The sequence below is a fragment of the Grammomys surdaster genome, unplaced genomic scaffold (assembly GCF_004785775.1).
Source record: "Grammomys surdaster isolate TR1022 unplaced genomic scaffold, NIH_TR_1.0 213, whole genome shotgun sequence".
In the NCBI taxonomy this organism is placed as follows: Eukaryota; Metazoa; Chordata; class Mammalia; order Rodentia; family Muridae; genus Grammomys; species Grammomys surdaster.
The window spans coordinates 105,541-131,328 of record NW_021604658.1 but is presented as its reverse complement, the minus strand read 5'-3'; the positions used below and the strand labels follow the sequence as shown (position 1 = coordinate 131,328).

At 40.5% G+C, this 25,788-nt stretch overlaps 1 protein-coding gene and 1 non-coding gene across 4 annotated transcripts in view; one reads left to right on the top strand and one right to left on the bottom strand.

Annotated features, from left to right (window-relative positions):
• The window catches only part of Ap2b1 (adaptor related protein complex 2 subunit beta 1), a 99,114-nt gene that overhangs the window by 35,504 nt on the left and 37,822 nt on the right, over nt 1–25,788 (bottom strand). For 2 of the 3 annotated variants that reach the window (XM_028772353.1, XM_028772355.1), the window contains 8 exons: nt 24,376–24,541; nt 22,997–23,095; nt 19,538–19,797; nt 15,462–15,654; nt 5,460–5,501; nt 4,508–4,654; nt 2,204–2,349; nt 573–702 (listed from right to left, as the gene is read on the bottom strand). In XM_028772353.1, coding sequence (XP_028628186.1) covers nt 573–702; nt 2,204–2,349; nt 4,508–4,654; nt 5,460–5,501; nt 15,462–15,654; nt 19,538–19,797; nt 22,997–23,095; nt 24,376–24,541 — 1,183 coding nt within the window. The remainder of the gene's footprint in view (nt 1–572; nt 703–2,203; nt 2,350–4,507; nt 4,655–5,459; nt 5,502–15,461; nt 15,655–19,537; nt 19,798–22,996; nt 23,096–24,375; nt 24,542–25,788) is intronic. The other variant, XM_028772354.1, reaches the window with a different exon arrangement.
• Nucleotides 3,275–3,406, top strand: LOC114625220. Its single transcript, XR_003712027.1, has one exon. It is a non-coding gene; the product is annotated as a small nucleolar RNA SNORA17 (small nucleolar RNA).

Here is a 25,788-nt window from a genome sequence, read left to right as displayed (position 1 = left end):
GGTTGGTTTTTTTTTTTAAACCAAATAAAAACTTCATTATAATTATTTCAAGCTACTTTGTTACCAACTTTATCACTAGAAAAGAGATTTTTTTCCTTAGAGGTTTCACGTACTGGCGGGCAAGTGTGTGTGTGGGGGGGCATCGAGGAGACCTTTAGCATGCTGGAGTTGAGATGGGGGGTGGCCTGGTGGGAAGTGGTGAGGTCACTGGGAATGTTGGCCCTTTGTAGATATACAGTAGTTCTTGTGAGAGCCTGTCTTGGTTCTGGAAGAGGAAGTTTTTATTTAAAAGAACCACTGCCTCTGGCTCTCCTTTTCCCAATGTTGCATTATAACCTTTCCCTGTCACAGGTCATCTACCACAACTCTATGCATGATACAAAGAAGCCAAAGCGTCCTCACCAGAATGATTAAACATTGAGACCGTGCAGTACACCTCCCAAACTGTAAGCTAAATAGGCCTCTTTACATGGGTATTGTGTTATAGCAGTGGAAAATGAGATACTGCACATACACACAAGGGGAAATCAGCAACACATTAACCACAACTCCAAGTGAAGTAAAGCTCTGACCTGCAAGTTATTCAGAGGTTCCATCTTCATGACTGGGCCCAAGGTGTTGAGAGGCAGAGAGACATCAATGCTCTGGTTTGGCATCAGTGGAGTGTGTATGGCCAAGGGAGTGCTCGGGATGACACCGAAGCTAGAGAGAGGAGGAGCAACACCCAGACACTCGTCAAGAGGCAGCCGCCACACACCGCTGAGTTTGCATGGTTTCTACTACAGTGAAGTAACTTACAGACAACTAAATGAGAACACCAACCTGCTCCAACACTGGCTATGCCAGAACTTCTGACCACTGCCATTAGATGGAATAGAAGAGGGAGGAGGTGTTCACAGGCAGGAGCTATTGCTGATGCTAGGATTTTGAGAGATTCTTCTGTATATCATGTTTTTTTGGGGGGGGTCAGAGCATCTCTCTCTCTCTCTCTCTCTCTCTCTCTCTCTCCCTCTCTCCCTCCCTCCCTCCCTCCCTCTTCATCTCCTTCTCCTTCTCTCTCTATATGTATGTATATATATGTATGTATGTATGTATGTATTTATATATCTATGTCTATATCTATATCTATATAATTTTTTTCTGTAAATAATCTTTTGGAGAAAGATTTAAGAATCTCTCCTCTGTGAGTAAGCCTAGCACTTATGAGTCTAAGACAGGAGGATGACAAGGAATGTTCACTTTGTAAACAAAAGTATGAAAATTTAATGTTATATCACTAGCTTCCTAATCTATCTGGTCAGTATAAAGGTAACAGTTTACTGTTTTCATTGTTCAAGACAGACGAGTTTCTACTCCCAAGGCACAGTGAAAAAGTCATCTTTTCTTTGCTAGTATTTGTCATTGTCTTGATAGGATAGCCATTCTGATTGTATGAGACAGACTTTCGAAATGGTTTTAATTTACCTGTTCTCAACGGACAGTACTGTTTTTGTAACTGTGTTTCTTCTTTGGAGAACTGTATGTTTAGTCAGTTTATTAGCCTATTAACTTAATAGTGTTTTTTGTTGTTTCTGATTTTGTTTTGTTAGACAAGGTTTCATGTAAGCCAAACTGGCTTTGAATTTAGTGTGTAGTCAGGGATGATCTTGCACTCCTGATTCTCCTACCTCCATCTTATGAGTGCAGGGATTACAGGCATGGGCCATGATACCCAGATTTGACCGGAAGCTTAATTTTCAAAAACCATTTTTGGCCAGGCATGGTTGTACATGACTTTAATCCCAGTACTAGGGAGACAGAGGCAGGTGGATCTCTGAGTTAGAGGCTAGCCTGGTCTACAAAACAAATTCCAGGACAGCCAGGATGGAAATCCTGTCCTGAAATCACCAAACAACAATAATTTCTTTTCTCTCTCCTCTCTCCTGTGGTTGTATGTGTCTCTGTGTGTGTCTGTCTTGTGTGTAGAGCTGGGAATCTAGCCCAAGGCACTGTGTATGCTAAGTGAATGCTCTTCCACTGAGCTATACCTCAAGCCTATAATTTTGTCTTTGTTCTCCAGAGCTGAAGCTGACAGCTGAACAGACTTACAAGAGCTATGCTTAATCTACATTTAGGACTTGCCAGCTTGAATTTTTACCCCATGTTGATTGGAGCACATTCAGAACAAGACACACAACATCAAACCCAGCATGTTGCTTCTTACCTATTCTTATTAAACTGGATGGCAAAGTCTGTCATATGCTGCAGAGCTTTGTTGGTGAAGTTCATTTCCATATAGATGTGCCCTTGGCGGTGAGTAAACGTCCCCGAAATCTCCAAGCCTTTAGCCTTTACTGCAGGCAGCCAGACCTGATAAGATACAGCACAAAGACCAGGAGAGATTTAACCTGGTGCTGCTCTTTTCCAACATGTAAAGTGAAATTCACATCTCTTCAGAAAATGATGGTGATTTTTGCACGACAAATACTAAGTCTGTGTGAAAAGGTCTGAATAAAGTATTTTTTGAATTTTGAGATCACACTCAATTATTTAAGAACCAATTTAAAATAAAAGTCTATGAGCAACTGGCTTCTTTTCTATCTTCTGTTTAACTTGGTCATTTTATTATTTTAAGAACTGTTGCCAAATGCTTATACAAGGAAAAAACATTCTGATGAGTACCATGTTTCTGTTAGGCCTGAAAAAAAAAAAAAAAAAGACTTGAACGGAAGAAGTTGAATCTGCTAATGCAAACAGTATGTCTATAATAATCATTCAAGACATTTTAATATTCCTAGCACCCCAATAAAGGGAAGGACCATATATTGCATTGATAATCTCAATGCTTTCTTCCATATATTATTGATTATGTATCCTTGGCCGAGAATCTATGATATCCCTGATTCATGCTACTTAAAAAAATAAATCAAGTTTGCGAGCCATTATAACCCCTAGTTAAAGAGTTTATGGATAGTGAATAACCATAATTTACTCAGTTACACTGAAAAGAAAAAAACAGAAACATAAGATATTGTTTTTTTACTTATGAGAGTCAAAAAGCAAAGCAAACCAACCAACCAACCAACCAACCAAACAAACAAACAAACAAAACTCCAAATAGCTAATAATACCTGGAATAAGTTAGAATATGGGAGACTTGGTATTCGTTATGGTTTGGGGGCAGCAATCTGACACCATCTTTTCAGAGGGCAGATTGGTAATGTCTGTTTTAAATGTGAAATAATGAAGCCAATTGCAAAGTTACTCTACAGATACCCTTATAAAACCATCCCTGTCTGCCTGTTGAGGAGTTGTAGGTATGGGTGCTTTATCATACGTATATCAGTAGGTGACAGGGAGGAGAGAGGCTATGTCTATGCTTAGAGTTCTGATCTACGAACATCTGAATGATCAGTAGCCTAATATTTCTGAAAAAAGTGAGCCTGAGACAACCACCAATCTGACGTTAGGCAGACCCACAGAAAGGGAGCTAGCCTGAGGTATCAGGTAGGCCAAGATGGGCTCCCAGGACATGGGTAGAGGCGGTGTGTTGGTGGGGGAGAAGCCAGAAAGAAGGGGTGGGGCGAGACAGATAGACAAACACAGAGAGACAGAGAGACTAGAAGAATCCCACCCCCTGAATACCAACATGGGAGATCTTATATCAAAGCTACAAATCTGTGCCCAAACACTATGGCTCAGTTCTGAGTCTACTTTTGGCTAAAAGTATCTACTTTGCGAAATTCATCCAGGGAAAACTCTCTGCTTGCCTAGAGAGCTCTCAGTCAGAAGTCCAGTCTCAGATCTCCAATTAGCTCTGCTGTTGTGAGCACCTGATTTGATGACACTCTTTTGTTGGGCTCCCAATTGGGTTATGACAGTTGTCTCCACAAGGTGCTTGTGAGCACCTGATCTGATGACACTTTGCTGTCTATCTGCAGCTCTTATCTGTTCTTTCACTTCTGCCTGCTACATATTAATACATTTACTCATTTGAAACCACAAGTGTGGCTGTCATAGGTCATTCATTCTCTTTACAGAACACTGGCACCTAGGAAGCTGATACAAAGGACCCTGAGCTGGAGTTTAGGCTACAAAAGAAAAGAGGTGTCTTAAAACCTGTGAAAGTAAGTCTGAGAGACTACGCTAGAACCCTTCTCTAGTACCAATGAGGAGGGGGAATGAACAGAAGTTGTTTAAAAAACAAAAACTAAAAACAAACAAACATGCCACTTTTCTCTACCATATGTCTCTTGCTGATGTACTATAAAATGATGTAGCAGGTTTTTACTGTACTTGAATGCTGACAAATTGGATGTCTCTAAACATGAAGCCTAAACTCTTTAAGTATTTAATATTTCCAATTTTAAGTCTAAATGTTTAAGGGGGATGTTAATGGTGTTTCCTACGGTTAAGTTCGAAGCTAGCCTTTATCTTCCTCATGGACCCTCTGTGTTAGCAGAAGTAACTTGTTAGAAGTAATCTAGGGTTTGTCTGCTGAAAAAGAGTTGCTTATCTACCTACTTACCGCCTTAGGAGCCACATATCCACCAGGTGCCATGCCTATCCCAGTGGAAAGCTCAAACAGGTCATTCAGACCACTGCTGACCACAGCAGGAGTAGGTGAAGGAGCGAAGGTTGCAGGCACTGATGACGGGATGAAGGATTGTCCTACCTTTGGGGAAAAAACAGAAAGAGATGAGAAAGAATACATTAGTTGTCCTTAAAATGTTACTTTAACAGCATTGGTAAATCAATTAGAAAACACTGCAGTTACAGTATTTGCAAGAATCAAATCAGCATAATGTCTCCATGACTTTTCTCCACCACTGATAAATGTACATATGCTTTAGAAGCTTTGTCAAGGCACAGGTAGGATGCGAGAACACAGCGATCCAGGATTTTGTCTTGTTTGTTTCCAATTTTAGCTTCCATGATTCTGTGCAAAAGGCCTATAGGTACCCTAACAAAAGAGGAGTTTGTGTCTATAGAACAAGGGAGAAGCATTCAACTAAAATAGTTCCACTTCCACTTGGGTTTGGCCAAGACTGACTTCCCATTTGGGCATTAATATCTAGTAGGAAGCTCTCCTGAGGGAGCTGATATTCACACTTCGTAGGAACTCATCTATGAGGAAAGTGTCTCTATGCATCCAGCAAACTCTCTCAAAGTCTTTCTGGACACCAGGGCATAAAAGCATTCTGTAGTCAAGATGGGAGGTTCCATTTCCCTCAGCTCTTTAGTGTTAGAACACAAAGACCTCTACAGGCATCACAGCATCATTCCCTAAAGATGTCCCTAGACCACATGTGGAATGTGACCCAAGATTGCAAGGAGCCCTGCACTCTCTACCCTCACACACTGCTACCGAGCTTGTGGCATGCAGTGCTAGAGAGCAGAAGTGGCTCTGACAATGGGTGTGAAGGAAAGCATCAAACAGGGCGGAGCTTCCCATGGTGAAAAAAACAGATGGCACTTACTGCCGGACTTCCTCCAATGCCCCCGCCAAGGTCACTGCCAAGCTGAAAGAGAGAAAGGAGAGAGAGGAGAGAGAGGTAGAGTTCATTTAGCTAAGTACTAGATGCCCATATAGATTTTGTAAATTGATCTACCAAGTCATTGGAAATGCATGCCATTTGACTTGTCTCCCAAAGCCTAAGGGCTTCTAAGTTGCCAAGAAACATGTCCTAGGGGAACCGAGCAGTGGTAGTGGAAGGGTGGGAGAGTTTTGTAAAAAGTTGGAAAATGGAGCTGGCACATCATAGTGACGTTTCTTATCCTGTTTGTCTACACAATTCATTGGCACAAATCCAAATAAGATTTTGACAATCTTATTGTATTTGACACAAAAACAAGTAAGTATTTGTATTCTCTAAAAAGCTCTATGCCCAAGCAGCATTATTTTTCCTTCACAAAGAAATTGAAGGCTGGGGGGAAAAAAGCAAAGGAAGACTGAAAATGCTTTAGCCTACAAAACCTGCTGCCTTACTGAAGTGATGGGAAACAAACCAATATTGAGTTGCAACTTCTAGCTTCAAAATTACCCGTGGAACATAAAGGTTTTTCAGTTGAGAATACTCTTGGGGAAAGCAGCTAGTACAGAAAGTCAGCAAGCATGCTCTACACCTCCCACAGTCACTTCCTCTCAACAGAGTTGCAGTGATTTACTTGGGGCTTGTCATTTAAAGGAGGCAAAGAAGAGAATTAGACTGTTAGTTGTTAGGAAAACAATTCCACAGGCTCTCATGTAAGCCTTGCTTCTTTCCCCTTAGAGCCTGATAACAAATATAATTCACCCTGAAGGAAGACTTGTCTTCATGACAAGACCAATGAGGAAAAACTGGAGCTGTTTGGCTTTAGGTGGTCATACCCTGCCACACACACCCACATGCACACACATATTCACACACTCGAATGGTACTATTTACAAAGACTTCTTGGTGGGGTGACATCTGCAGTCAGCCTTGTATTTGCTTCCTCCCTAGCCCCCTGGAAGGGGCTCCACAAAACATCTCATTCATCTTAATGCTGATGTGGTTTGTGACTTCCTATTAGGCTTACCTCTACACTCTTGAGAGTAGGCCCCTCCTCTGGCCAGGTTTGAAACCCAAGCTTAAAAGATAAACTTTTTTTTTTTTTTAAATCAAATTGGTTGACATATGCTTAGAAGAAAAACATTTTAAAAGTAACAGTTTTACTAAATATTCAATAAAAATCACAGAGAAGAGGTAGCCATTGGTGATATTTAAACTAAAGGAAGAAACACCTACTGTGGCTTAGCCTGAAATGTCTCTATTAGGTTCCTATGTTTGAGTCTTTAGCTGGTGGTGCTGTTCTGCTTCCTGCTTCCTGCTTCCTGATCCATCAAGATGGAGGAGCCTCTACCACATACTCCAGCTGACATGAATTCTTTGTGCTTTCCCTGCCATGGACTAAAAAGGTATTGTATTTATCACAGTGATGTGGGAATTCACAAGAAACCTAGTTGTAGTTCTTGTGAGACAGGGTCTCAGAGTCCCTGGCTAGCCTGGAATTATAGAGATCTGTCTGCCTCTGCCTCACAAGATCTGCCACCATGCCTAACTCATTTTAGTTCCTCCCCCCCTTAGATTTTTATTCTCATCTCTTGAATATTATGAGACTAACAGCTGGAAAATGTTTAAACACAATCTTTCCCCATGCTACTGACCAATTTTATTTGAAACCACAGAAGAAACAATCTTGGGGTTGCAGAGATGGCCCAGTGGTTAAGAGCACTGGATGTTCTTCCAGAGAACAAGGGTTCAATTCCCAACACTCACATGGTGGCTCACAGTTGTCTATAACTCCAGTCCCAGGGGATCTAGTATCTTCTTTCAGGCATGAATGTGGTGCATAGACATACATGCAGGCAAATACCCATGCACATAAAATTAAGTAAATTAAAATATATGTTAAAAAGGAAAAGAAAAACAATCCTGATGTTCCTTTTTTATAACACTGACAATTTAGAATCAAGAACTCATCTAGAATCTGACACACATAAGACCCAAAGACGCAGTTAGAAATATAAAGGCTATGGTCCAAGTAAAGGAAAAGAATAAAGCCAATGTTTCCCAGATAGCAAAACTAGATGTAGCTTATTCAGGCTTTATTTTGAATCTTTCCTCTTAACTACAGAAGATTTCGAGGGAGATCATCCTCCACTTTGACAATATGTCAATGTAGTAGCAAAATGTTGGTGAGAGGCAGTGACTAATATAGAAAGAGGAAGATGAGCGAGGATAGAAGCAACCCAATACATGGTCTTAGCTATCCACCACACTGACAAATGTAATGCAGCAGATAACCAAGAAAAATACCTAGGAAAGTCATTATATATCAGTCTTAATGAGACATCTCCAGTTCAATGCTGAAATGAGGTTTATCTTGTAGAGAGTGTTCTGAGAGCTCACACTTATCAGGATCCTATACTAAATCAATCACACGAGGGCCTATACAATTCAGGTTTTTGTCTGTTATCCAGTGAGCTATGGAAGGCAGAAGTGAAAAGGAACTCGTGTGCTAACCTTAGGTGTTTAAATCCTTCAAAGTGTTCACATGTCACATCCTACCGTCCCCAGGATTGTCTTACTGAAGTTCATTTTTCTTCATGAAGAAAAGAATGCCAACTACAGGACAACTAAATCAGAATACAGGAAGAAGGAAGGAGAGGTGTCAATTTGGGGGCTGGTGGGGGGTAGCTTTTGTTTTGAGACAGGGCTTGCTATATATCTTAGGATGGTCTTGAACTGATAATCCTTCTGCCTTAGTCTGCTGTATCCTGGGACTATAGGCATGAGCCAACATGCATGGCTATGGAAAAGAGTATTTCAAATGCTAAAAACTGAGGATTCTTCTAAAGGTATTTAGCTGATACTTTCAATGAGTAGTGCAATTTCCTATTCCAATCTAAATCACAAGATTCACTGCCATTAAATGGTACTTAGAATAGAACTAACATTTGGCTACCGCCAAAGAGTGGTAATAACTCCACCATATCTAAAGTAATGTTTAACGAGAGCACTGAGATTAACATCGGATTACACAGTGAAAGGTCATTGCAGAACTAATCTAGGAACTAGACAGAAAGCAGTGATTCCATGGTGACCACTCTAACTCATGAGCTGAACAGATTTAGGTACATTACATGAGCGCTGCAGCAGAACCAGGCAAGGCCAAAAGTCTGAGCTACAAGTGAGCTCCAGATGAGCTCCAGATGAGCTCTAGATAGTAAAGGTAAATGCCAGCTCAGCATGAATGGCCTCATACTATAAAAGAGTAGCACACAGAGAGAACTGAAGAAAGAAATTCTATTGAAGAAAAGAAAAGCATAACAAAATAATATTAACAGAGATGACCACTGACTTAAAGGAAAAAATTCCACACAGTATTAGTGACTGGTGTAGGTTGAGCCCCTTTTGTGGCCAGTCTAAAGTACACATACCTGCTTCTAAAAGTGGAGCTGTCTAGGTACCTGTAGGTATTTTCTTAGTCATAGGAGCAGACCTTAAGCTCAACATCCTTACACTTCTGTCTAGATCCTCATCTCTTCTATGCAATGATTTGGGAAGTGACTCTAAGGAATGCATCGACCCACATAGTTTGCCAGCAGCTCTATTCCTCACAGCAATTCTAATTGCGAGATCAAACTATGGTTTTTCAGCTGCTGGGTAAAAAATTTGAATGTTCAAAGCTATGCAAAGAAGTATCATTAAACACAACCAGTAAAATACACATGGAGATACTGTGAGCACATAGTAAGCCAAGAAACAAACTGATAGCTGAGAACATATTGACTCATCACAGCTTCCTCAAAAGGGAAAGCAGGGAGCCTTACTGCCTCCTAATAAGGAAGTTTACAAGTTCCTTCAAAGCAAGTTAGAGACAGAAGTCATACATCGAATATTATAAGTTCATATGAGAAACTGCATGCTGCCCCATTGCTCTTCACAGTAGCATGGCCTCTCGACATGGAACTCACTACACTTCCCTCCACTCTTAGAGGAGAAGCTTGTAAGAACTGGCTTGCTCATAACTTTATTCTTAGTACCTGGAATAAAGGCTGATGTATGGTAAGCATTCAATATGTACTTAATAAACGAATCAGTGTTCTAGTGACCATGTAAGTACATCTACTGGCAATAGTTCTTAGGAGTCAATTTTGCAATGAATCACTTTAGTGGAGAAAATAACCACCAAAAGGATGGAAGCCAACAAAACTAGCTACTAACTGGCCTAGAGCCACTGCCAACATCAATGCTGTCAGCACATATTGTGAAATGAACTCTCCAGGCTGAACACCTTGCTAGAAAGATACTATCTGCATGCTTTTGTTTATTTGTGTTTGTTTTTGAGAAAGAGTGTTGATATGTAGATGCAGATGGCCATTTACTTGCTATCATAGCCCACATGATAAACTTAAAACCCAGCTCTTAAGTCACTGCAAAGGAAAAATGACAAAACTAGAGTTCATGAAGAATTTCCTGTGGGCTAAGCACTCAAGACATTAATAAAGTAGCACATGATAGACAAATCACAAGGTAAAGAAAGGCAGGGAACAGCACGGGAAACTTTGAAAAGCATACGCTAGGAGTTTCAAAAAATGCAGCTTCTCCTAGATGCTACTCTGACTCTAACTAGGGACAGAATATTTCTTTAGTATATAGTCCTTCCTCTGCATAAAGGATACTTGGAATAATATTTTCTTTATAACTGTTGGTATTCAATAGCACCATTTAAACAGAATAACACACAGCATCTTAGAGGCAGCAAAACACCATTTTAGCCAAGGCCTCTGTTGACAGATTAAAAGTAAATGCAACAAATAACTGAGATTCAATGGTTACTTCCACAATCGGTCTCTTGAGGATACACTATAACACACAGGCAAGAGTTACACATGAGATCCTCAGGTCATCTCCTATATTACATGAAACCAGAGGGATACACACTGTGAGAAAATCACACCTAGCCCAGAACAGGCAGTTTTATAAACTATGAATGCCATTAACATGGATTCTAATTCAAAGAAATGAGAAGCCCAGGTAACTCCTAAGTGAGCCTACCCTAGACTGAATGCAGGTAACTCCTAAGTGAGCCTACCCTAGACTGAATGCAGGTAACTCCTATGTGAGCCTACCCTAGACTGAATGCAGGTAACTCCTAAGTGAGCCTACCCTAGACTGAATGCAAGTAACTACTATGTGAGCCTACCCTAGACTGAATGAATGGTAACTCCTATGTGAGCCTACCCTAGACTGAATGCAGGTAACTCCTATGTGAGCCTACCCTAGGCTGAATGCAGGTAACTCCTAAGTGAGCCTACCCTAGGCTGAATGCATCAAGCTTTGCATGTTGAACAGATGAAGCGCTTAGTTACATTTCACATGAATTCTCCACAAGCTGACAGTTGAGTTTACAGTAACAGAAGCAAGACATTATCTGTAGAGTACAAGCAAAAGGAGAAGAATGCTGAAAGGCAATAAAAATAGAAGCGACTGTGCGACTACAGGAACAGCTAGGGAGTTGTTTTGATTCAAGTTTTACACTAAAAAGGCATTCCATTTCTAAAACTACTTGATTTCCTCTTTTTCCAAAGGTGACTGCCCCCTTAAAAGAAAACATAACCCAAGCTTCAGGAGCACGGTGCAGCTGCTTCTCAGTATCACAGCCACATCCCCAGTCTATTTTTGCTGCATGAATCTCAGATTCTCAATCACTCTCATTAATGGAAAAAAGCTTTATTCAGGTGTGATTAGTAAATTAATTAGTATTTCCTAATGTGGCAGTTCTAGGAAAAGGTCACTGAATTGCAAAATTTCTCAAATATAGAGATGAAAGAAGGTGAAAAAAAGGCAAACTGGAGGACCAGAGGATCAAAAAAAAAGAAGAAGAAGAAGCCTGAAAATACCTGGTAGTGAATATAAACTTAGGAAAAACTGAGCCACCAAAGCTGGGTATGCTAGTGCACACCTGTGAGCCCCACCTGCCAGGGGCTGAGGACAAACAGGGATACAGTGAGATCTTGACTAAAAAGGTAAGCAACCTCAAATGTAAAATATGAAAACTTAGTTGTTTCAGTCTCTAATATCTGTATATTTGATCAAAGTTAACTTCCAGCCAAGATAGACTGAATCTCTTAAAATCACAATGGATGCCAGGAAGTGGTGGTACTCGCTTTTGATCCTAGAACTTGAGGGGCAGAGACAGGTGGATCTCTTGTGAGTTCCAGGCCAGTCTGGTCTACAGAGCAAGTTCCAGGACAGCTGCTATACAGAGAAACCCTGTCTCAAAAAACCAACTGACCGACCGACTAACCAACCAACCAAACCACAAAAAAACAAAACAAAAATAAAAAAAATCACAATGGAAAGAAAAAAAAACCAAAGGCAAACTCAGTCTGTCCAGTGTTTACAATTGATTTTATATTTACTGTATTAGTGTGCATTAGTGTGCAGAGATCAAATGACAGCCCTGAAAAGTTGTCTTCCCCTCACCCTGGACACGAAGGACTGAACTCAGGTCTTCACTGGCCCAAGATGTCTGTTTCTCTAAGACGTGTCAAATAGGCTTGTCAGAAAACTTTTTTTGTTTTTTTTGTTTGTTATGCCAAGTCACTGCTTGACATATGAGATCAGCTACCTAATTCTATTTGGAATTTTATTTGGCTCAATGTTCTCAATCCTGGATGTAAAATTAAAATAGCTTCAACAACTTAAAAACAGAACAAAGCAAACAAACATAAAAACAAGAGTAGTTGGGGGCCAGGCTTGATGGTGCATGCCTTTAATCCCAGCAGTTGGGAGGCAGAGGCAGGCAGATTTCTGAGTTCAAGGCTAGCCTGTTCTATACATTGAGTTCCCAAGCCAGCCAGGGAGACCCTGTCTCAAAAAAGATCCTGCTTTGCAGGTACTTTGTTTAATTGTTCTTCTTACTATATATAAATAGTATTGGTAGTATTTTTAGAAGGAACTAAGCTTAACTATGCAGCTAGAATGAGAACCATAACAAGGTAAAGAGCTGGCAGGCTAAAGCTCATTAGCAGGACAGCACTGACCACCATGGGTTGAGGTTTAGTTAAAACCCAACACTAATGCTGGGCCTTGTGACACATGCCTACAATCTCTGAACTAGGGAGGTGAGGCAGGAGAATGGTCAATCTGAGGCTAGCTTAAGCTATATATGAAGAACCTGTCCAAAACAAAATGCAAAAAGATCAAAAGCCCTCCCTGAAAAACAAATCAGAAGGCAAGGACCAACATCTAAGGTCATCCCCTAACATCTACACACATGCAATCGCTCACATCCACACATGTGTGAATGTAAGATATAAGAAACAAACACAACCAAAACAAAACACAAAAACCCCAAACACAGACTACTAGGTTCTACCAGAGCCTCACTACATCGGGATCTCTCTTGTACAGATATTTACACACATTATTATACAGCTTTGTGAAATGCTTCTATAAAGCAAGGATTCATTAAAGAAATGGCACTATTTATACAGATTATAAGACAAACTGAAATTATTTTCTTCTTTAGATAACCTGAAAGGAATTTTAAAAGAGGCCCATTCCACTGATGTCTGGACATCATGTCCACACAGCCAGATTTAGGCTTCTCTTGTGAGAGTCTTGTAAAAGAAATTTAGGTTCTCTGAGTGAATGTATTAAACTACATACAGATCCAAAGTAAAAGTAAAGGCTGTTTGCACCCACATGGTGGCTCACAGCAAGCTGTAATTCCAGTCCTAGAAGATACAATGCCCCCTCTTTTGGTCTTCAATCATGCATGTGGTACATACATATAAAGACAAAGCACCCATAAGCATTCAATTAATTAACTAAAAGTTTTAAACTTAGCCCCCCCCCCCCAAACAAGGGTCTTACGTTGTGGCCCTAGCTAGCCTGGAATTTCCTATGAAGACCAGGCTGGCCTCAAACTACAGAGATCCCCCTGCTCTGACTCCTAAATGCTAGGATTAAAGGCCACTACGCCTAATCTCAAACAAATTCTTAAAGCATTTACACTCAAGCCAGGAAGCCCCAGGGATCCACCTGTCTATGCCTGTGGGTACTGTGCTTACAAACATGTACTACCATTACCTGTTTTTCAGTTGGTTGGTTGTTTTTGTTTTCTTTTTCTTTTTTTTCCCCCCAAGACAGAGGTTTTTCTTTGTAGTCCTGGCTTTCCTGAAACTCACTCTGCAAAGCAAGCTGTCCAGAAACTCAGAGATCTGCCTGCCTCTGCCGTCCAAGTGCTGGGATTATAGTGGTGCACCACCACTGCCTGGCCAGCACCTGTTTCCTATGTGGGTGTTGGGAACCAAACTCAGGTTCTCATCCTTTAAGATCAGCCATCTCCCCAGCTCCTCCAGCAGTATTGCTTTTTATTTGAAGCAGTATTTACAGAGTCTCATCTTTATGAACTACTTATCTATCTACCTGTTGGAACTGTGGCCCTGGAAATATCAAAATCAGGGCCTCCTTTCCACCTCCATTTGTAAATGTGTTTGCGTTCTTAGGTTCAATGAGCCTAGGGAAAGCAGTAAGGAAGGTAAAGCATAAACCTGAGAACACTGTGTTCAACCTGTAGATGATATGTCACTATAACAAGAGCTATTTCTATTTCTTGGGCAGCTCCATGATACTGTCTACCTTTAGTCTGGAGAGGCTACATATACAGCAATGTAGACTGACATCACCAAGATACCATTCTCCTTCTACAACCAGTGAGGCCAAAATGCTATATTCAAAAGAAACACAATAAGGGTGTTCAACTTGTGCCAACAAGCTAGAGTCCCCTGTATGGTCTGTGACTAGACTCTGGATACACTGCACAACTCACAGAGGTCTGATTGTACCTTAGTGGATTATCTGCCAAAGCTTAAATGCACCTATACTGACATAAATAACCCACAGACACTACAATCTTCATAAAGCTTATGAGAAAACACCGTTATATACAGAAGAGAACAGGGACTTTGTTTCTATCATCTCTGAAATCGTATTTTCTACCTAAGGTGTGTATTTTCCAATGTTGCTGGGAAATGCATCAACTTGTCAGGCATCTGGACAGTCATCAGAGTATCAGACACCTACACTATAATTCCAAATCTGCAGGGAGCTGTGCAACCTATCATTTTTCCTAGCCTTTCCCCCAAACACTGACAGTTGCATTTGCCATTTTCTCCATCTTGTATAACAACGAAACTGGTGGCACATGTCCACAGACATTCTGGACTTTAGAGCCTTTTATTATTAGAATCCTGGAAGCTAATTAAATTGGAAGTATGACAAAGGTAGAAGAAGTGAGAAGGGGAAAAAGTCGAGCAGTTCTTTCCAATTGTGACAAAGGTACATTTTAGACAAAATGCTCAAAATAACTGCTTCATGTGGAAAAGGCACAAAGCAATAAATATTTAAAAGATAGAGGGTATTTGTTAGGGTATGTGAATGCTGAAGCAGAGTCTCATTTAGCTCAGGTCTGTCTCAAACTCACTTTGTAGCTGAGGTTGACCTTGAATTCCTGATCCTCCTGCCTGTCCTCCCAAGTGATGGGACTACAGTATGTGCTACCACATCCAGAGGCTTAAGGCAGAGGCTTAAAAGCCTAAAAGAGGGTGACCATTATGAAGTCACTTTAATGATATTCAGGACCAAAGGAAAACTTGTAAGAAGATAAGAAAAATAACGTACTCTGGTAAAGACATTAATAATTAAGATTGCCAAAAAACATGTTGGCTAAAATACCAGAAGTTCTATTTATAAGCAGGCCAACATGATAAACCTATACACATGCAGACATACTGCATTGCAATGAACAGAATAGTAATGAACTCTCTAAAGACAGATAGTTCTGTCCTTTACAAAGGACATTTCTGCTCATCAAGGAAAGCCAAATCAAGTTCTCTAGTCTACCAAGAAATAAAAATAACCAAGAGAAACAAAGATGCTTACCAGGCTATCCAGTCCTCCTCCTAAAAGATCCACTGCTCCCATCTGCATGGAGGACACTTGCGGGACATTCACTGGGGGACCCAGGTCAAGATTTAAAAGATCCCCCAGAAGGTCACCTTGAGAGGGGATGACCTGAGGCTGTTCCAGGTTGGTTGCAGTGGTGGTGCCAACAGGACTATCACCTGCATCAGTGCTGCAATCAAACACAGAGGAGGAATGAGAAAAACCATCTTCATCCATAATGCAACAAAGCAGTGACTGTCATGGGTATAATTATAAAACACTAAAAATGTAATCAAAGGATTAAACAGGGTCAAGACAGCTCCACTGGTAAGAGTTCTTGCCATCAAGATTAATCCCCAGAATCTACACATGGAAAGAGAAAAGTCTCTCCCACAAACTGTCTTCTGTGAGACATGTGCACACACACGCAGCAAACAAATACATGTTAAAACAAACCCAAACACCTAAGGAACCTTTGAAAAGACTGGAACATAGAGGAGTAAGGAGAATAGCAGTAAACAAGCATTAAGAAAAAGATGAGTGAGGCTGTTAATGGGGAAGGGAAAAGAGAAATAGAAGACACTTAGGTTTGGTCTGTTTCTGTTTTGCTGCTAAAATCACATTCTACAACCACAGCTTCAAGATGCTTAATTCTGTTATGTGTTAAGAAAAATAACTACAGATGCCCAACAGTCAACAAGTGACTGGCAGTCAAAGCTAGACAAAAAAATTTGGGACAGAAATTTATACACACAGCTCAGGTAAATACCCAGCAGAAGTTGTGTTGGTAAGAACAGGGGATCTAGAATCAGACATCCAAGATCAAGTGTAGGCTTCACATAGTGTTAACTACAGGTGACAACTTTATGACCAAGTTTCTTAGTCAATCGAATGTAAACAATTCCACCCAAGCCAGGCTATCAAAGTGAGGCTCCAATGAAAGCATGCTGTTAAGTGGCAGAGTCTTGTACTGTATCAGCAGTGACTACGGTTGGCTCATAAATTCCCTGAGTATGAAGTAGGGAGTATGAAGAGAAGCACTGGAAAAGTTCAGGCAGACCTTCTGAATTAACCAAGACTAGCAGTCAGAGAAGAGAAGGAACAGGTGTTATGACTTGAACCTGGAATGTCCTCACAGGCTTACAGTTTGAATACACAGTCCCTCACTTGTCACACTATTCTGACAGTTGTGGAGTATTCAGGGGACACAGGTAGGGCATGGCAGGCAGGAGTAGATTGCTAGAGGCAGCTTTTGAAAATTATACCTGCTTCCTGTTTGCTTCTATGAGAACAAGCTGCTGCCTCACACTCCTGCTGCCATGAATAGGTGTCCTTGTCTCCATGATTTCTCTGCTATGACAGAGAAAACCCTGGAGACCGTGGGCCAAAGGAAACCCCACCCTCTTGTTTCTGTCACCTATTTTGCCACAGTAATAAGATAAATGTGCTAGTTACTTGTCTCACTGCTGTAACAAAATCTTTGATAGAAGCCGTTAAGAATGTTTCTTTGGCTCACAGCTGGAAGACTGACTCATCATAGCAGGGAAAGTATGGTGGTGGCCAGAGCAAGAGATGACTGGTCATACTCTGCCCAATCAGGAAGCACAGAGCAATGAACAAGTGTGCTCAGCTTGCTTTCTCCTTTGTATTCAGTTGTGGACTGCAGTCTGTGTCAGTACAGCCCACATTTTGGGTGGGCCTTCCCAACTAAATTACCCAATCCAGATACTCTCTACAGACATGCCCTGAGATTTGTTTCCACAATGTAAAGTTACATTTGCCTATGGTACTAGTCTGCTCTTCTCTGCTTCATCTGCTACCACAGGAACAAACAGCTACCTCACACTCCTACTACCATGAATAGAGCACTCCTGGTGCCATGTCTTCCCCATTAAAATGGACTGAAATCCCTCTGAAACCTGAGGCCAAATAACATACTGCACAGGGACGGAAGGACAGTTCCTTAACGATGAAATCCCTTCTGCTTGCTTCCTCCTTGAAGGTATCTCTGTCAGAAGTTGTCACATGAAAACTAAGTGAAACAACATGGGATTACAGAGACTAAAGACAATCTATGAAAGAAAGATGCCTGAGGAGAAGAATCAATAAAGCCATGTCAAGAAGGGGCAAATAAGGGCAGAAGTACAGATGTAAGAAATACATCAACACATAAGCTAATCTTTGCATGTGAAATTCCACCAACTTACAACATGAGCCATCCAAGAAATATGACACAATATGTGCATTTATTAGTACCTCAAATAGAAGGTAAAAATGCATAATTTTCCTTACTACAATGAAGGAATATTCTAAAAGGTTATGTACAGTCAGAGGATAAGATTCAAGAGAAACATGTAGATTCAAGACAAATATGGAAGAAGACAAATCACAGGTATATACCCAAGAAATTCAATATCCAGGGTTTTCCAATGTGAAGTCATGTAAAGTAACTGCACAAATGTCATCAAAGAACCTCTCAAAGGTTAACTTGCCTTAAATCAGACGGCTCTTTACCACATCACCTTTACAGAGCAGCTGGCAAATGTTGAGCACAATAAGCACTTAGATAGACAGCACTTCACTCTTAGACAAGTGATTCTGAAAGGCCTAGCGATGCCACCTTTGAACCTCTGCAAGAGGCAGGCCTTATTTCGTATCACAAGTACAGCACTTACTAACTTTTGTTGCAGAGGAATTAGGGAAGGACTGTACAAATGTCATTTTCAGCAATTCATCACACACACACACACACACACACACACACACACCCCTTTTAGTTTTGGATGGGTTGAGGTGCTGCGGATTCAACATAGGGACCTTTCAGGTGCTAGGCAAGTGCTCTACCACTGAAGTATATTCCTAAGCCATCACCCCCATTTATACCAAAGGGTATTTCTCTTGTATCAGTTTTTAAAGACAAAAATAAGTATGAATGGATAAGGGGCTTTGATAAGGACCTATGTATAAAGCCAGACCCTGTGGCCCAGGCCTGCTGAAATCTTAGCTTCATGGGAAGCTTCTAGGCTGCACAATAAGTTCTGGCCAGCCTCAAGCATATAATACCATGTCTTAGAAAAACAAAAGCAAAGAGTTTATTAGTGTTCCTCTTCCCTGATTATAAAATTGAGGGAGGTAGGAAGTTGCATGTTTCCTGTGCTCTGCTCCAAATACACTTGCCTTACTGATCTCATTACTCTAATTTGGTGACAACAACACAAACTAGGCATACAGAATGGAAAGCTGTATCTATGTGTAGACTCTAGCTGTTTATACATCTCAATCTTGCCAAAGTATTTTGTTAATAGTTTTCCCATAGTCATTTATATAAGAGAAATAGTGTCTTAATAATGTTTCTCTGTGTATGTGGGCATGTGCCAACCCATGCAGGATAGAGGACAGTTTGAGGTGTTGTTTCTCAGGTGCTGTGTTTATTTTTTTTGAAAGCTATCTTTCTTTTCATTTATGTGTATCTGTCCGTATTTAAGTGTATGCTGCATGTGTTCCTTATCCAAGGAAACCAGCTGCTGAGCTGAGTTACAAGCGGTTGTAAGTCACTCAGTGTGACACTGGGAACTGAACTTTGGTCCTCTGGAGAGCACCAGCAATGCTGAGCCACTGAGCTGTCTCTCCAGCCCGCACTGTCTTGCGTTTTGAGACAGCATCTCTCATTGAGACCTGTAGCGTATTGATTAGTTTGGCTAGGCAGTGAACCCAACAACTTCCCAGTCTCCTACCCACTGCTCACTACAGGCACTCACTAACTACCAGGCCTAGCTTTTTTCACTTGAGTTCTGGAGATCAAATTCACTTTACCAACTGAGGTATGTCCTCAGCCCCAGTATCTAATACGTTACCAGGGACTTAAGCAACTTTCAAACTTTATCAATACAGATAATAGTCCCGATGACTGTCTATAGTTTTACTGTACTCCTAGACTGGAACTCAGAGAAAAGAAGCTCTTCAGAGCAGCAAGACTGTAGGATGTACAAGCTCTTTTCCAGTACAGAGCAGAAGGAAGACAAACTGCCTACACGGCAAGTGACTTCTCGCTGAAGAAACCTCCACCTGCTTACCTCCCATGATGAATTGGCAAGTGTTTGCGATGAATCCCATGACTCCCTTCGACAAAAGCATTTGGAGGTTTATGGTACACAGAAGCCAAAGAACCAATGTGGCAAATGAGCTCATCCAGGAGGGTAGGCTCAATGAGGTCTGTCTCTTCAGAGATCAATGGCTTCTCAGACAACACCACTTCTTTGGCTGTCACAGGATCAGTTGAAAGAAGGCGCCAATAAATATAACCCCGATCTCGAAGGTCAGGATTATCAGAATCCTAAAGAAAGACAAAGGCAAGGTGATTTAGATGGATTTGTTCTCTATAGAGATACCAAGGTGCTAGACTTACTGTCAAGGCACTGTTGTAGTAACCTTTGCAGATTAGCTACTAAAATGATATTTTACTGAGAATTAATAATGGTCTATAGCTATAATTCTATATGCCTAATGTTTCAAGGAACTTAAACATACATTGAGATGGGCTCAGACTCAAATTCCAAAGCAAGAAGAAAAAAAACACACTTAAATGGCCTTGGGAAATAAAAACAGTATTTTAAATAATTACACTGAGGTATGACAGGATAGCTCAGTGGGTAAGGCAGATACTGATGATCCTTGTGAGCTGAGTTCAGCCTCTGTGACCTACGATAGGAGAACTGACTCCCTACAAGTTGTCAACTGACTTCCATAAACACACTATGTTGTGTGTGAACAGCCATGGATAAATAAAAATGTGTCAGCCTTAAAAAGAATATTTTTTATTTTACTTGTACCAATGTACTACCGACATATATGTTAAGTGCACTACATATATGCAGTAACCACAGACATTAGAGGAGCGTGTCAAAGCCCTTGGAACTAGAATTACAGACGGCCATAAGCAACTATGTTGGTGCTGGAAATGAACTCAGGTCATTTGCAAGAACAGTAAGTACCTTAACCACTGAGTCATCTCCCTAGCTCTCATGTGTAAGATTAAACAAAAAAACCAAAACTGCTACATACGCCATATGTGGAGGTACACACCTCGAATTCCCATACTCAGGATACCGAAGCAGAATGACTGCATGAATTTGAGGGCAGCCCAGGATATGTGCTGAGTACTGAGCCAGTTAGGGCTGCATAGCAAGATACCCTCTCTAAATTAACTAACTAATTAATACAAATTAATAAATATGGCCATGAATATTGGCAGAAATTTTCTTGGCACATATTATACCTTACATCTGTTTTCCTCATACATTCCTTAAAATTTTAAAAAATGTTTCACTTAAGAGTATGTGTCTACTTGCCTATAAATGTACCATATGTGTACAGAGCCCATGGAAACCGGAAGGTTGTATCAGATTCCCTGGACCTGGAGTTACAGACATTGTGAGCCCCCATGCAGGTACTGGGACTTGAATCTAGTTCCTTTACAAAAAGCAGCAACTTCTCTTAACCACTGAGCCATCTCTCTATCTCCATAACTTCCTTCTTGATTCAAATACCTATATGCATCTTCCATGGAGACACTGGGTAAGTCCCAGTAATAGAAAGAGACTACACACAGTGCCTGACCTAAGGGCTCATAAAGGTACAACAAATTAAAACTGCAACCCCAAAAGACCCAACAAGGAAGCATTAAAGAATATATAAATGTATGTGCTTTCAAAAGGATTAACGCTTGAATTTAGTGCTCTTTTTTATCTAGTTTTAAAATAATTTTATACATATTCATGGCTTAAAAAAATTATAATCTGCTAAGCACAGTGGCACACACCTTTAATCTCAGCATCAAAGAGGCAGAAACAGGCAGAGTTCATTGAGGTCGAGGCCAGCCTGGTCTACATACTGAAATTAGACCCTGTCCTGGAAAGAAAAACAAAAGCAAGCAAACAAATTCTAATCATGCCACACCAAGATTTTTAAGGGTGTACAATAAAAAAGAAAATCTTTGACAATTATGCAATCCCTTCCTGATGGCCACTCTGCACTCACAATAACCATGACTAACAGGCTGTTTGTGCCTGTCGTGATAAGTACACACACTTTTGGCACAGGAGCCAGTTTCATATTATACACATGGCTTCATAAGCTACTTCTATACACATTCACACACATAATAAAAATTCAAATAAAATTCTAAAATATTTCTAAGAGCACTTATAAGTGAATTTTAAAGAAGTAATTAGTAATAGAAAAAATGACAGCTCAGAACTGGCCAAGTATTATAGAAGGGGTTAAAATTTTCATAATATAGCATTAGAAACAGAAGAAACAGACAGAAAAATGGTTAATCCGTGAATCAGATTCCATGTGTAGATACACACCTTAACAATTGTGTTAAAGCCAGCCTGTTCTCAAATTCAAGACATTACTGAATTGGATGGACTCATCATCATATTAGTTACACTATAAAAAAATTATTTTGATTTTTATGAATCTGAAGAGTGTCATGATTTTTTTTTCCAGTGCTAAAAATTGAATATAGGGCCCTGTGTGTCATAAGCAATTGCTATATGACTGAGTATATTTCCCAGTACTTTAATAATTTCTTTTTAAATTTATTTTGAAACAGGGTCTCACTAAATTTCCCAGGTAGACCTTGAACTTTTTTTATCCTCTTGACTTAGCTTCCCCAGCAGTTGAGATTTCAGGCCTATGCCAGCAGGTCTGGTTGTGACTTGTTATATATAAGGTCAATGACCACATTCCCAAATTAGAATCCACTTGAACTTTTGTCTTCTGAGCAGAAATATGTAAAGTGATGGTTAGGGTTAACTGTTAACTTGACAGTATATATTATTACCTGGGAGATAGGGCTCTGGGCATGCTGGGAAGGGAGGTGTAGTTATGTCCATTATAATATATGTAAAAGACCTATTTTAACTATTGGTGGGGGATCCTGGTGATACAGATGGAGAAAGGGAACTGAGCAGCACACGTGCCAGATATAATTTAGCAGAATCTGTTAAGAGGCATCATTTTAGTGTATTCAGAACCAAACCCTGCCCCAGTGAACCTTCTTGGGAGGTATCCTGGCTAGTTTTACTTCAACTTGACACAAACTAGAGTCATCTGAGAGAGAAACTCAATTGAGAAAATGCCTCCACAAGACCAAACTGTAGGCAAGGATTTTCTTAATTACTGACTGGTGGGGGAAGGCCCAGCCTATTATAAAAAAGGCCAACCCGGGGTCAGTAGTCCTGGGTTCTATAAGAAGGCAGGGTGAGCAAGCCACAAGGAGCATGCCTGTATGTAAGCAACACTACTCCATGCCTCCACATTCCTGCTGGGTTTGAGTTCCAGTGCTGGCTTCCCTCAATGGACTATGGTTCAGGATATGCAACCAATAAAGGCTTTTCTCTCCATGTTGTTCTTCATTGTGGAGTTCACCACAGCAACAGCAGCCCTGAATGAGACAAGAAGTACCATCCAGTCTAACCATCAGGAGCACCATGAATCAGCATTGCAGATACTCTCAGATCTCTCACCTGTGTGGCCAAGCTCAAGACCTGTTGGACCAGCTCCTGTGTTTCTGATGGCTTCTTGAGAAATAGCTTCACGATGGCGGTAAGCAGTGTGAGCTGCACCTAAAAAACAGAATTCAACATCATGTCTAATTCATATTTTCTCAACTACGAATCACTGATGTTGGTTACATGAAAGCTCAGCCCGTGTAACAAGCAGCAGCCAAAACTGTCTCTGAAGTACAAAGCTGTCGCTGACCATGCACTAGCCTCTTATCTTCCAGTTGCATTTTTTTGTATCAAAAATGGCTTGTTTCTGGGCCAGACATTCAACTGTTCTTTCTTTTTAATAATAATAATAATAATAATAATAAAATGATGATGATGATGATGTGTCTGGATGCATGATATGTGTGAAGGCATGTGTCACAGTGAACACACAGATGTCAGGCACAACTTCGTGGAGTCAGTTCTCTCCTTCCACCTTTACATGAGTTCCAGGGACCAAACTCAGGTTGTCAGGCTTGTCCTCTGAACCAGCCTTTAAATGTATTTTTTAAAGGACATACATAAAGTAGTAAGGCTGGCTCTTGATCAAACTGTGTATTATTTACTTTGGCCAAAGCATACAAGCCTGAAGGACTCATGAAATCCTTTGTCATACTGGGATAAGAGCCAAAACAGAATTGCATCAGATTAGAGCCAATTAGAGGGAGCCTGCTGAGCCACTATTAATATTGAGTCTATTAAATTACTATAATGGATTGCATACACAAACTTCTATTTGCTATGAGCACAAATGCCAGGAAGAAAGGGCTTAATAATCTGACTGCCTCTCTGGGCCTTTGACTCTAATTTTAGTAGGAGAGAGGGAAATGCCAGGGAGAAAGGGCTTAATAATCTAACTGCCTCTCTGGGCCTTTGACTCTAATTTTAGTAGGAGAGAGGGACAGATGGGGAGAAATCTAATCCTCTATGGAGAATCTTTTCAAACCTCGCTATGCTGTACTGTAATGAGCAGCAGCAAATACCAAGGACAATACGTAATCATCCTTAAGTGACAGAAAATAAAAAGCTGATTAGTGTTCGCCATCGCTGCAGGGAAGCTCGCTCACTTCTGGAGCAGCACCCGCAGCAGGTAGGAACTGACTGCGTAGGTGCTTCTCACTCTCTGGGAGCGTAGGCTCATCAACCTGTGTTTCAACAGCCATTAAATGTTCCAACACCCATTATAGTCTGTGACCCATTGCTCTAAGCTCTGTAATCTAGAAAACATTATTGACCAAAAGGATTTAAGTCAAAGAAACCATGGCAAACAAACACACACAAGAAACTAGCTAACATTTTACTTTCTCGGATCTAGATCTAGAAGAGATCTAGAACACGGGATGGAAGAGACTTACCTGGGTGCTCTCATCATGAAAACCTTCCAGGAAGCTCTCTAGTAATTCATCTGCGTTATCGATTCTTTCAGCATATTCTCCTACAATCCAAATCATAGCTGCTCGGGCATCGGGTTCATCCAGGGAGTCCAAGTTCTCACAGAGCGTGGCAATAATACTTTCATACCTGTTACAACAAATGGACTACAGTTATTAAGGCCAAAACTAAGAACTGTATTTAACAGTAGAAGCTAAAGTAAAAAACAATACACAAGGGACTCCAAGCCACAAAGGAGTTTATAGTCAACAGCATTAAGTCAAAAATGTATGGGTTAAATTTTTCTTCAAATATGCTTTAAAATATTTTTTATTTACAATTTTATAATCTTGCATATGAAAGGGTTTAGCTTGCATGTGTGTGTGTGCATCACAGAAGGCCTGGTATCTGCAGAGCTCAGAAGAAGGCATTAGATCTCCTGGGAGTGAAGTAACAGATGACTGTGAACCACTGTTCTTTAATTATGGTTTGTTATGTTTTGTTTGTTTATTCATTTTGTTTTTGAGACAGGGACTCTCTATGTAGCCCTTGCTGTCCTAAAATTTACTCTGTAGATCAGGCTGGCCTTGAACTCACAGAGATCCACCTGCCTCTGCCTCCTGAGTGCTGGTACTAAAGGTGTGTGCCACCAAAACCAGCTCAATTATGTTTTAGTAACTAAGCTTTAAACTTTTACAAAAGTTCATGAGACAGACTTTCACAAGGGAAAAAATTAACCTGTGGTATAAGAAAAAACTATTATCTTGCGTCTAAAATCAATCTTTCTTATAAATACATGTTCACCATGCTGAATTTCTGTCCTCACTAACATAATGTAAGATTTTGTTTTTTTATTACTGAAGACTGAACCTAGGACTTACATGCTGGGCAACTCTTTCCCAATGAGCAGTATCCTCAGCCTACTGTTTTCTTATTTTAAAACAGAGTCAGGCTGGAGAGATGGCTCAGCAGTTAAGAGCAGTGACTGCTCTTCCAGAAGTCCTGAGTTCAACTCCCAGCAACCATATGGTGGCTCAAAACCATTTGTAATGGTATTTGATGCCCTCTTCTGGCGTTTTTGAAGACAGCTACAGTATACTCATATAAATAAAAAATAAGTATTTTTGTTTGTTTGTTTGTTTGTTTTTAAAAGGGGGAGGGGGTCTTGCTAGGTTGCAAAGGTTGGCTTGAACTTGTACTTGTCCTGCCTTGGCCTCCTGAAGAGCTGAGATTATAGGCCTATGTCACCAGATCCAGCTGGCTAATGTGATTTTAAACATTAGACTGAAACAGAATAAATTAATGTAGATAACTAGTATACTAGGCCAAGTATCTGCCCTATTCCTACTTATTAAGCCAGACTTTTGACTATTTTCTTGAAATTAAACTGTCATAAC